The sequence below is a fragment of the Vigna unguiculata genome, chromosome 5 (genome assembly GCF_004118075.2).
Source record: "Vigna unguiculata cultivar IT97K-499-35 chromosome 5, ASM411807v1, whole genome shotgun sequence".
NCBI classification, from domain to species: Eukaryota; Viridiplantae; Streptophyta; class Magnoliopsida; order Fabales; family Fabaceae; genus Vigna; species Vigna unguiculata.
In genome coordinates, this window is record NC_040283.1 from 9,809,720 (window position 1) to 9,822,351 (window position 12,632).

Here is a 12,632-nt window from a genome sequence, read left to right on the forward strand (position 1 = left end):
AGCCACATTTTATAGATTTAGTGGACTTCTACCCCTACTTTAGAATGTTTCCTTCTTTGATAAACATGATCTCTCATGTCTTATAAGATCACCATGTTCTCTTTATTAGAATATAAGTTAGTTAGTGAAAGTGTATAATGTTTAAGTCAATTAAGTTATACATGAAATAATGAAGGAATATACTAATATTTTAAAATATTCTTCTATTTATACTATTTTAATGAGTTTTTACCTATATAAACTTTTCATTGGTATCCAATATTTGTCATAACTAAAATATACTTGAATTATTTATATAATGTTGTACTTTTAGTTGAAGTCATTTTGATTTTGTACCATACATTTTCTATATTGTTATCTCCACATACTTTTTAGAAGACTTTATAATTATAATATTTTGTATACAACCTTTTGTTTAGAGATTTGCCCTCTTATTTGAGATATGGTTACAACCTTTCACATTTTAAATTGTATCATCACATTTTTAGTAACAACATTTTTCAAGTAGTTCTACTAAAACTAAATTGAATTACTAGGCTTTAAAGGTTCAATTCCAGAAATAATTGAATGATATATGCAAACAAGATAAATCAACACATTAAATGACATATTCATACAAGTTAGATGAAAAAATTTCAATATACCTGAATAAAATATAATAACATTTTATATCACAAGGACTGATTTTAAATAGAAAACTAACTTGAAAAATTGTTACATATATAAAATTCATATTGAACACAACCCAACCAAATGATTTTAACTATTATACTATTTATAATACTTATTTTACTATTATTTTAAAATTATATTTCAAAACATTGTAACCATTATACTTACCATCCAAATAAAATTCTGACAGCTTATGTCTATGAAAATTAAAACAGTTGACCCACGATAAAAGAAAATGACAAGAATTTAAAATTAATTAAAAATTAGAATTAGAAATATAAAAAACAATATTTTGAAGATGGGGTATCGAACCCGTACCTCTCGCACATTTCAAAACATTGTAACCATTATGTTTACCAACAAAACAAAATTCTGACAGCTTATGTCTGTGAAAATTAAAATATTTAACCAATTATAAAAGAAGATGACAAAAGTTTAAAATTAATTAAAATTTAAATTAGAAATATAAAAATCTTAAAAATTTAGAGATGCGGGGTATCGATCCCCGTACCTCTCGCATGCTAAGCAAGCGCTCTACCATCTGAGCTACATCCCCATTTGAAATTTTATGCTTTACAATATAATCATATTGTATATGTGAACGTTTTGACTAACAAAATTTAGAGAAGGTGTGAAACAACTTTTACATTGACCAATGACCAGCAGATGAGCTAAAGAATTTATTTTTATAAAAAGTAAAAGTTTTGATTTTTGATCGAAGGAGAAAAATACGAAGCATTGGAATGATCATCAGTTCAACGAAGGAAATCAAGCTGTAGAAGACAACCTAAGCTCAACAAGAAGAAGAACAGCATCATCGGCAACTATGTTTGCCAAGAAGTTGTTTGACAAGGCTCTGCTGCACCATTCCAACGTAAATTAAAAACTCGAATATAAAGATGCTTTCTTTCTCATCTAACTTTTATTTTCTTCTTCCGGGTTTCCTTTACTCTTCCATGTTGTGATTTTGTTTTTTCTGGGGTTGGTTGGTTTTGGTTCAGCATAAGTTGCGGCATGGTGGTTTACAGGGAAATGAGTTGGATCCCAGAATTGTGTTTCACTATGGCATTCCATCCACTGCTTCAGTTCTCGCCTTTGACCCCATTCAGCGACTCTTGGCTATTGGGACTTTGTCAGTTCTCTCTCTCTCTCAGTCTCTGATTTTGCTGTTGATTGCTGTTTTTTTTATTAATTGGGTATTGTACTGTACCATTGAGTTACGATAATGTTAAATAAGTTTCCATTTATCGTCTAAGAATGGTCCTACCTTACCCAAATAGAAGGATTATCTCTGGTAGAGGATACAAGTGGTTGATATAAGAAAAAAAAAATTAATATTAATGGTACTTAGTTGTTTAGTAATGGGGGGAGGGGTTAAAAGGGTTAGTGGATTGAACATTTTAGAATAGTTTGATCTTGGTTATTCTAATTATCTGTGATAAGTAACATAAAGTTGATCTTTTGTCTTTTTCATTTATTCTATCGTGGTTTAGGAATTGCATTCTGAACTGTTCCCATGCATGAGACAATTTTTTTTTTGGTCAAAGTGAATTCTGAAATTTAGGATGAAAAAATCTCTGTGGGTTTTTCAAACTATCCTTGAAAAGATGATCAGTTCTTTGTTAGGGTCTGCGGGAGGACGGGTGATGTAATGCCTAAATTCGCTTTTTATATTGACATTTATTTTTGTTTTTCCAGTTAAAGTGTGCATAATGATAATAAGAACAAGAAACGGTCATTCTGATTAGAGAAAATCTAACTGACATAATTCTTGTACATGTTTAGCCAGAAAATGTGGGATGAGATGACTTTTATCATAATGGGCAATGCATGATTCTTCAAAATGTTATCATGACTTGACACCAGTCATATACCATGATTTAATCATAGCTGGCAAATGGATGTCATTATAGGATGTGAGTGTTTGATTGCTTATATTAGGTAGTTTAATGGCAGGGATGGAAGACTTAAGGTGATAGGTGGTGATAATATAGAAGGACTTTTGGTTTCTCCTAAGCAATTGCCTTACAAATACTTGGAGGTAAGTGTCATTGAACTTCTCAAATTGACATGCAGTTAGATCTTGTTGGATTTTCTATGGTGCAAAATTGTCATTTTTTTTGCTAGCTAAGCTCATGTAAATAGCATATTGATCCTTTGATTCTTTTGGCACTCGCAGTTCCTGCAAAACCAGGGGCATTTAGTTGGGGTCTTAAATGACAATGACATCCAGGTAATTTTTTTTCTACATTTCACTATCTGCTTGTGTTGATACATTTTTTCTAACAACTTTCCCCCTAAATAGGCTAAGTATTGTGGTTTTCATCAGTCCTTAACACCTATAATTGATGTCTCTGACTTATGTGGTTGCTTTCCTTTTCTAGTTTCTTTTCTTACCACTCATCATTAATTGTAGAATGGAAAGTAAGGTGTGTGATTTTTCATTATCAAGCATTTTAGCATGTCAAGTTATGGTCTGAATCAGTGAAGTGATTGACTTAGAGTTCCTTGCTTATTATAGTTAAGGCTTAGAATGTCATTTTTGTATTTTTCTTATGATTTTGGCAGGTTTGGAATCTTGAGAGCCGGAGCCTTGTTTGTTCTTTACAATGGGAGTCCGATATTACTGCTTTTTCTGTAGTCAGCGGTTCACATTTCATGTATGTTTATTAAAAACTTATATGCAGTAAATCTCTACACTTTTGCTCTTGCTCTTAGTAGTAGCTAGCTGCAAATGGCTGTGATTACATTTACATGGCACTTGACTCGTAACGTTACTTGTTATAATGTTCAGTTATGTTGGGGATCAGCATGGTTTATTTTCTGTGATAAAGTTTGAAGCTGAGGAAGGACAACTTTTGAAGTCATCACATAATTTGTCTGCAAAGTTTCTAAGGGGTATTTTATTTTCATTTTTAGTTTTTTGGTTTTTGTTTTGATGATTGATGGATAATACTGATGGACTTATTTGGTAACAAATGGAAATAAAATGAAAAAAATTGAAGGAAAATGATCATTGACCCATTTGATAAGGAAAATACGGTCAGCACTAAGATATACAATTCTATGTCACATTGCAATATTTATCTTACTTAACCACTATATTCAAATATCCTGAGTTGATTCATACCTCTGTCTTCCAGCATTTAAGCTTATTTTATTCCCTTTGATTTAAGAACTGTTCGTTGTCATTGTTTTATTCTCTTTGACAGAAGCTGCAGGCTTTCCAGATCCCAGTGTACAACCAATCATTGGAATTCTCTTACAACCTTCTTCATCTGGGAACAGGCAAGATAATAAATAGTTCATACAACATTTTAGCCTTGCATCTTTTTATGTCAAATTTATAAATTGGAATTTTCACTTGACAGCTACTTATTGATTTACTCTAACAATGCCAATTGAAAAATAGGATGCTGTAAAATTAGAGTTTAACTTTGTAGTTTAACATTCATTTTTTTAATTCTCACTGTCTTTATCATTTCAAATCATTTCTCAGATTTTCGAAATTACTTCAAACATTTGTTGAAAAATGCAGAGCCATCCTCCTAAGCAGTTTGTGTATTTTGTCATAGTAGTATATATTCTTAGAGGCAACACTGCATGATTTCATGTGTATGTATTCTATATCATATATGTAGCTAAATCTTTGAACTGTGACTGAAATGATGGGTGAACATATTTCAAGACAGAAAATGCTTCCATCAGTATTTGATACAGTTGTGTGACTCTTGTCCTGATCTGTATGAATTGGGGTTGTTTGCTTGTGAAGAATTATTGATTATTTCATAGGGATTTGAATATTGTGGGATGCCTAAGTCCCACATTGAATAGTATGAGATGCTCAGTGGAGTATTTAAGTGTTTGGTTCTCCCACCTTAAAAGTTTAAGTGGGTCCTCCAAGTGTTTGGATGCTTATCAGTTAATATCAAACCTTGTTGATGTCTTGGAAAGGAGCTGCCTACAGAGAGATTTGAAGTGGGGAGGATTTTGACCAGTGGAGAAGTTGAGTGAAGTGATAAACTCTTAGGGCAATGTAATGATTATTGGGTATTATGGAGTGTCTAAGTCCCAAAATAACTAGTATAAGATGTTTTGTGAAGTATTTAAGTATTTGATATTCCCTTTTAATAGCTACCTTTTAAGGGTGATTGTCTAAAATCTAATATTCCATGTTGAGTAAAAGAAGTTACATTTTCAATTTGATGAAGAATGAATTCTTTTATTTTTTGTAGAATCTTGATTGCATTTGAGGATGGGTTGCTTATTCTTTGGGATGTTTCTGAAGCTCGAATTGTGTTCCTTGGTGGTGGAAAAGATCTCCAATTGAAGGATGAGGATGGTAGCCCTTGTACTGAAACAGGGGCTAATCTTCCAGCCAATGTTACAGAACAAAATCTGGTAGACAAAGAGATAACTGCTCTTTGCTGGGCATCTTCCACTGGGTCTATTCTTGCTGTGGGATACTTAGACGGAGATATCCTTCTTTGGAACTTGTCATCAGCGGCACCTTCTAAAGGTCAACAAACTTCTTCTAAAAATGTTATTAAGCTGCAACTTTCGACTGCAGAAAGGAGACTCCCGGTCATTGTCTTACAATGGTCTGACAGCTATAAATCCCAAAGTGATAGTGCTGGACAGTTGTTTGTCTATGGTGGTGACGAAATTGGATCTGAAGAAGTTCTGACAGTAAGTTACTTGTTTATCTGTTTATCATTTTATTTTAAATTGATTTCTATTAGTTTTATTGGCAATTGCTTCTGAATTATGATAAATTATACCAGTTATCAAGCATGTGGTACTTTCAAAATTGATCCAAGGTTGTGATTGAAACATTCTTGAATGTTTCATCATTCCTAAAATCTGAAGTGTATTGAAGAAGTATTTTACCTGGACTTGCAGGATATAAAAAATAATGGAAAATTCCTTATGATGTTGTAAACCTGGTTGAACACCATTGTGGCTTTATAAACTTTTAAAAGACCTTGATATTTAATGTGGGCTTATCGTCTGATATTTTTTCATTATTTTCTTCCCATATCTTCTGTTAGTTTAAATGGTAAGGTTTAAGCCCTGGTTTATATTGAACAAATATGATGTTACATTGTTGTCGGATTTCTAGTCACTTGTTACCATTGCCTGATGGCTAGCGTTTCTTCTTGTTCAAATGTTTTCTTAGCATGTGTGTAATGTTCTCCCTAAACTTTAGAATGCCTCTATTACAGGTTTTAACTCTTGAATGGTCATCTGGGATGGAGTCTGTAAGATGCACTAATCGTGCAGACCTTACACTTAGTGGTTCTTTTGCAGACTTGACTTTACTGCCTAGTCCTGGAACAAAGGGGCTGAACAGCAAAGATGAAGTTTTTGTGCTAACAAACCCTGGACAACTACATTTGTATAATAGTGATAGCCTGTCCACATTGACATCTCAGCAGAAAAGGACACCATCTGTTCCTGCTGTGGAATTTCCAGTGCTAGTACCTATGGCTGATCCATCTTTGACTGTTGCAAAACTTATCAGGTTGCCCAGTAAGTCAAATTCATCAAAAGTTCTCACTGAGGTAACTTTTTTGTCTGCCTGTAATTTGTCACTCCTTTCAGCTAATCTTTGTTTCTTATATTTTTTTCATCTACTTATTTCATTTATCTTAGGTTGCTTCAGCTTTGAGAACTGGCTTGAGGCCTGGATCTGCACCTTCAGATTGGCCCTTGACTGGTGGTGTTCCCAGTCAGTTGTCCACAACAAAAGGTGCTGAGGTTGAGTGTGTTTATTTTGTGGGTTATTCTAATGGATCAGTCCTTTTGTGTGATGCTACACATGCAGTCTTATCTTATATTTGCAAGATAGAGGGAGAGGTAAGCATTCCGCAACTACTTTGTCCCGAAATAAATTCAAAGAAAACAATGTCCTTAGATCTCCTCATATAGTTTATTTTTTGTCACAATTATCTTGTTTGGTAGGTGAATGGTACAAAAGTGGCTGGTTCAGATGCTCCAGTGACAAAATTGGACTTCTGCTCTGTTTCCTTGCTGTTGGCCGTGGGCAATGAATGTGGTCTTGTCAGATATCTTTCTTAATATGTCAATCTATTTTACATAATACAATATTTTTTTCTGTGCTGAATTCTTTTACTGTGACGACTTTAATAGGTTTGCATTTATGACCTCAAAGTCCACTCCAGTAGACAAAATTTCCATTTTGTCACACAATCAAAAAGTGAAGGTGATCCCTAGATATCTGTCACCATATTAGAAGTCCATCTTCTTTGTTTGAGTTTTAACCCTGCCCCCCTCACATGTTTCTTGTGTTCCAAAGATATCTATGCAGAAAAAAAGAAACTGTTAGGCCTTGACTCATTGTATCATGATTTGTGAAATATATTTTGCAGTTCATGATGTTCCACAAGGAAAAGAATCTCGTTGTAGTGCTGTTTTTTCTCTTCTGGATTCTTCAGTACAAGCATTATCATTCGCAAATTCTGGAACCAGACTTGCTATTGGGTTTTCAAGTGGTCGTGTGGGTATTATCTGACTGTTTGTTAATTCTCATTGCCTTTTAGGATAGTGGGAGGTCTGTCAATTGATACATCTTGGTAAATTGCTTCTTTCCAGGTTGCAGTCTGTAATATGACTTCATTTTCAGTTTTGTTCTTGATTGATGGTGCACCTGGCTCTACCTCTCCCATTATTTCATTGGTTTGGAAACAAGAAGTATGTTTTCAGAGTTATGTGAACTTAAAGCAATCAGATACAGCTGCAGGCAACTCTCTTGAAGAAATACTATTTGTGTTATCCCAAGATTCAATAATTAACATAGTTGATGGTAATAGTGGCAAAATGATCTCTAGCCGACCATTACATGTGAAGGAATCAACTGCAATTTCAATGTATGTTATAGGCAAGTACAAATTTCATGAAGAACACAAAGCATATTTTCAGTTTTAATGCACTTGAAATATCATTGAAAATTCTGACAGATTTTTTTACCTCAGAGGGTAGCATCTCAACCTCTGAAGCATCAAATGACAAGCCGCAGAATGGACAGTCGAAGAATACTGCTGATAATAGCCCTGATGAGCAGGAACAACCCTTATCAGCTAGGGTAAATTCATCAGAGGCTGATCTTTCCTCTGCAGAAGCCTCACATTCTGGAGATTTAATGTTGGATCCACTTGTTCTGCTATGCTGCGAGAATTCATTGCGCTTGTTCTCAGCAAAATCTTTGATAGAGGTTCTATAGTTCATTATCACTTCACATTTGCATTTACATCAAGTCTGTACGCAAATGAATTTGACTTTTATGATAATTCTTTACAGGGACATAAGAAACCAATTCATAAAGTGAAACATTCTAAATCTTCTTACTGGACTTCTATCTTAAAGAAAGATGATAAAGTTTGTGGGCTTCTATCATTGCTTCAGACCGGAGCATTTGAAATCAGGTTAAAGTTCTAGAATTTTTGTTCTTTCTTCTGTTTCTGAAGAGTTGGGGAGTATTTTAAATAAGACAATGTGGATTCTAGCAAAACAAATTTTCTTTGAAATGATAAATTATTGGATTATTTTCCTCATCTTTGGACAGGTCTTTGCCAGATTTGGATTTGGTTGCAGAAAGCTCTTTATTGTCGCTTTTAAGATGGAATTATAAAGTGAATATGGATAAAACCATGTGTTCTGATGATTATGGACACATAATGCTGGTACAATTCTTTCTAGAACTTTCAAATTGTCAAGAATTTCATCTATTTTTGCACCCTATTTTTTTAGTGGTTACTGTAAAACATATTTGAGTACTGAGGTGGAAGCATTCGAGTCAAATTTAAAGCCTGCAACTTTTGGTCTTCAAAGCACCCTTCTTATATTCATAACTTACAGGCTAACGGTTCTGAATTGGCATTAATCTCACTACTGGCCGGCGAAAGTGAATTCAGGTATCTTTGTTATCTTGTACTGAAGCAATAGCATTGTGGACTTTTGGTTAAACTATAATAATAAGGAAAAAAAAGATGACTAACATTTCTATTCTGCTTTAGTAATCTGGAGCATCTTCCTTGTCTTCATGACAAAGTTCTTGCAGCCGCGGCTGATGCTGCCTTTAGATTCTCTACAAATCAGAAGAAGAAACAGGTTTGAGGTTCTTTGATTTGTCTTATTTTGGATCCTAATGTTCACACCGTTAACAAGTTTTTTAATCAGCTTAATCATTTTGGTGCAGACCATGGTGCCAGGGATTCTAGGGGGCATTGTCAAAGGACTTAAAGGAGGAAAACCCTCTCAAACAGATGTGACTAAAAGTCCAGCCTCCAATTATGGGAATTTGGAAGACATTTTCTTTAAGCCCCTGTTACCTGATCCCCTTCCAACAGTGGATATCGCAGATAATAAAGTGGAACTTGATATAGGTTTACATTTTTCTTTAACTTGGTGTGTTTTGGGTTTCATATGTTTGAATTGTCAAAAGCAAAACCTCCAACTATTGTGTATTTTGGCACAGATGATATTGAAATAGATGAGCCCAACCCGCCAATAACTAAGAGTTCTACCTCATCTCCTGATGTTAAAAGCAAGCAAAAAGGTAAATCACTTTCAGAACATGCATCATATTTATTACTACAAAGATTAGTAACAGTTTCTTCCTTCTGCATGCAGATAAGTTACTACGAGATAGGGAGAAATTATTTGAAGGTGGCACCAATAAGGATGATGTTAAGCCAAGACTTAGAACACCTGAAGAAATTATGGCTGCTTATAGAAAAACTGGGGTAACGCTAATCCTCTCTGTCTTTTTACACTATTGGTATCAATGAGTTAAATATATTAATCAATATCTGTTTTCAGGATGCTTCTTCAGCTGCTGCCCAAGCAAGAAACAAGCTTATGGAGAGGCAGGAAAAATTAGAGGTAGAAAATTATCTCATCTCATCATGCTAACTTACATAACTTGCGATCAAATTCTGTTGCTGTCAGTTCTTCAACATAAACATGGAAGCACTCTCTTTGATTTTTGTCCTCAAAATATATTTAACAAAAAACGATCTTTTTGTAAGAAAAAACTATATGGTTTTAATCCCTTAGTAGGACTAAAACCATGATTTTTGTAACTTTTGGGGACTAAAAGTTGTAGAATACAAAAAGATAGTCATATTTTCAAAGACTAAACATTTTTAAGCCAACCATTTTTTTCACGTTTTACATTGAAGTTGCTGTTTGTCTATTTTTCAAGTATAATTGTTAAATGGATTAAATATCTTTTAATCCCTAAACTTGGACATGAAATTATAATTTATCCTTGTCTAAGACTTTAATACATTTTGGTCATCAATGTTTAAAAATGAATTATTCTTTTAATTCAACAACTTTAACTTTTCTTTACATGTTAACCGGTGTCTTGGACTAACATTTGAGCTAGTACATGTCAAATAGTGTAAATAGGTCGATCATAGTTTAATCATGTCAAAAAAGTTTCACGCAGTTGGGTTAGAAAGATTATATCTAGTTAAGTAACAAACTGTATCAAAATTTGAGATAAGAAAAATTCCAATTTTGTTTCTAAATTTAGAAACTAAAAACATATTAAACCTTGTTAATATAAACATGTTTCTTCACTCTCTAGTCTTTAGTCCAAAGGGGTAACCAATTTCTTATGCTTGAAGCATCGTTATCATGATTCATAAACTCTGCTAAAATGAAGTTTTACTGTTCAATTTGATTCAGAGAATCAGCCAACGCACTGCTGAACTGCAAAGTGGAGCTGAAGACTTTGCATCATTAGCTAATGAGCTTGTGAAGACCATGGAAAGGAGGAAATGGTGGCAAATATAGAAAAAAAAATTGTATATATTTATTTTCTTGTATATATTTGTGGCTGTTGGCGTTAATTTTGTTTCATGGCATAGAATTAGCAAATGGAAAACACATAACATCTGCAGAGTTTGTTGAGTATAAAGGCAAGCCAAATAGTGGTCAGCGATTCTTTATTATTACTACAAGTATGTCATTATTTGTTTTCATTTGAGATATTTGAATCATATCAGTTTCCTACTGTGTAATATTCATAGATATAAAGAATGTAACGAGAAAAAAAAAATTGCCCTTTTGAAAGTTTTGTAAAATATGTAACATGTGCTTAGTTTTTTTTTTTTTTATTAAGTCATCTTTGTTGGAAAATGTAAATGACTGAAAAAAGATTGGGATCTTATGGTAGAGCATGATGTAACATGTTGCAAATTCTGTGAAAAAAAAAATTGTTTAGTCAAAATTGGTATATTAAGATTAATTAATATCAAAAGAATAATGTTCCTTTTTGTCCTAAAACAAATTTGTAATGATTATCTTTCCCAATGGCATGTCTATTCAGAATGCACTTGTGATATTGCTGCATAATGAATCTTTACAAAGTTAGGGCTGCATAAAACAATGTTTCTTTCTTTTCAAATAATTGAAGTGAATCATTTTATGAAAAGTGGTCTGTTTTGATTTGGTTTTTTCAAAGAATTTATAGCCAAATTAAATGAACTAATTTATGAAATCTGTTCTGTTAATCGAACCGTTTTCATAAAATAGTTTGATAAAGATTGTTTTTGGGTTTTCTTAAATCAGTTTGAAACAGTTTTGTTCAAAATATTTTACACATAATTCACTGTGGGTTTTATCCGTTCATGATTTGGGTTCAGTTTTAATGTGTGCTGCTGGTGACTTGATATGGTTAATATGTTTGCAACTGTTGCTTTAGGAAAAAGACATTTTTTTCTCAACAATCTAACAAAATTGATAAAATCTTAACGGTTATTCCTTCCAAATTCAAAGGAAAAAATAGAACTTGGACTCTGTAACAACAAGATGCTAACTTTGTTATATAAAGGAGTATAATTTTAATTATCATAATTTATCTCTTTAAACGGATAATCTGATTACGTAATATTAAGTTAAAAAGTGTATTTTACCTTTTTTTTAACAAATATCAGGTAAAAAAAATCTTTTGAAAACAACCATAAATGAATAAATTTGTAAGGATAATAAACATGAGAATATTTTTAGCGTTTATTTTTAGTTAAGAATTATTTTTATTTTATTTATAAATAGAAAGTGTACCAGTATACATTTAATCCTGTAACAAGAATATTTTATTAAGAATTAATAACAAAGTAATCACAAAAAGTTGCATGAAAAAAGATATAAATTATTAAATTAGATTTTGATATGATACAGTTTGTTAGAGCCATATTTGATTAGATAAAATATACTTATATTTGTTTTCAACTTGATTGAGAGTTAAGGCCTTGATCCTCTATATATAAGAAGTTTCACCTCACATATTAACACACTACACAATTAAGAAAAAATAGTTTGAGTTTTTTCCTTATTTGTTTACTATTTGATTTAGCCCTTTCTGCTGTTCTTCGCAATTGGTCATAGAAGATTCTCGCAGTGGAAAAGAAAGATAAAGGTAATAATCCCTTGACTCATATGTATGTTTGATAAAAATTTTCTTATTTTTTTGTTCAAAAAACGTTCTAAATTATAGCTTTAAATCCAAACTATGAAGGAGAAATGCTAGAATACTCTATACACCTTCTATTTTTTTTAATATTTTATTATTTTATTTGTACATGTGATATGTGATTGTTATTTGAATAGTGATAATTTATCAAACATATTTGTTTATTAAAATTATTTTAATTTTAATAAGAGGAAATAGATATAAATTTTCAAGACAGTGGTAGATATATATATACTAAAGTTTTTCCAAAGATGTAAAATTTGGGAAAAGATTTCTATTTTATAAAGAAGAAAGGTTGTTTTACCTATTTGACGACCATTTGACAATTTATATAAAAATAAAATAGTTTTAACAAAAATTAACTTATATTTTTAAAAGAAAGAGAAAATATATAATAATAAAGGTAATGTCAAATACTACTAAAAAAAGAGTAGTATCAAAATACCAGTGTCCTTCT

The 12,632-nt window shown here is 32.2% G+C and overlaps 1 protein-coding gene and 1 non-coding gene across 2 annotated transcripts; one reads left to right on the plus strand and one right to left on the minus strand.

The window, feature by feature from the left end:
- Positions 1-1,155: 1,155 nt before the first annotated feature.
- Positions 1,156-1,228, minus strand: TRNAA-AGC. Its single transcript has one exon. It is a non-coding gene; the product is annotated as a tRNA-Ala (tRNA).
- A 123-nt stretch (positions 1,229-1,351) lies between these two features.
- Positions 1,352-10,787, plus strand: LOC114185329. Its single transcript, XM_028072994.1, has 24 exons — positions 1,352-1,546; positions 1,674-1,804; positions 2,629-2,713; positions 2,852-2,905; positions 3,241-3,332; positions 3,467-3,570; positions 3,885-3,960; positions 4,908-5,361; positions 5,898-6,236; positions 6,328-6,531; positions 6,637-6,735; positions 6,826-6,898; positions 7,065-7,192; positions 7,288-7,573; positions 7,668-7,906; positions 7,993-8,117; positions 8,258-8,375; positions 8,551-8,606; positions 8,709-8,802; positions 8,891-9,077; positions 9,170-9,250; positions 9,325-9,437; positions 9,514-9,576; positions 10,390-10,787. Exons 1-24 carry the CDS (start codon positions 1,499-1,501, stop codon positions 10,495-10,497), a joined length of 3,357 nt encoding a protein of 1,118 aa, XP_027928795.1. The 5' UTR covers positions 1,352-1,498; the 3' UTR covers positions 10,498-10,787.
- Positions 10,788-12,632: the final 1,845 nt, after the last annotated feature.

Coding starts and splice junctions, on each gene's coding strand:
- LOC114185329 (XM_028072994.1), top strand. CDS start 1,499: ATGTTTGCCAAGAAGTTGTTTGACAAGGCTCTGCTGCACCATTCCAAC. Junction 8,118..8,257: donor ACCGGAGCATTTGAAATCAG/GTTAAAGTTCTA, acceptor ATCTTTGGACAG/GTCTTTGCCAGATTTGGATT. Junction 9,251..9,324: donor TGTTAAAAGCAAGCAAAAAG/GTAAATCACTTT, acceptor TTCTGCATGCAG/ATAAGTTACTACGAGATAGG.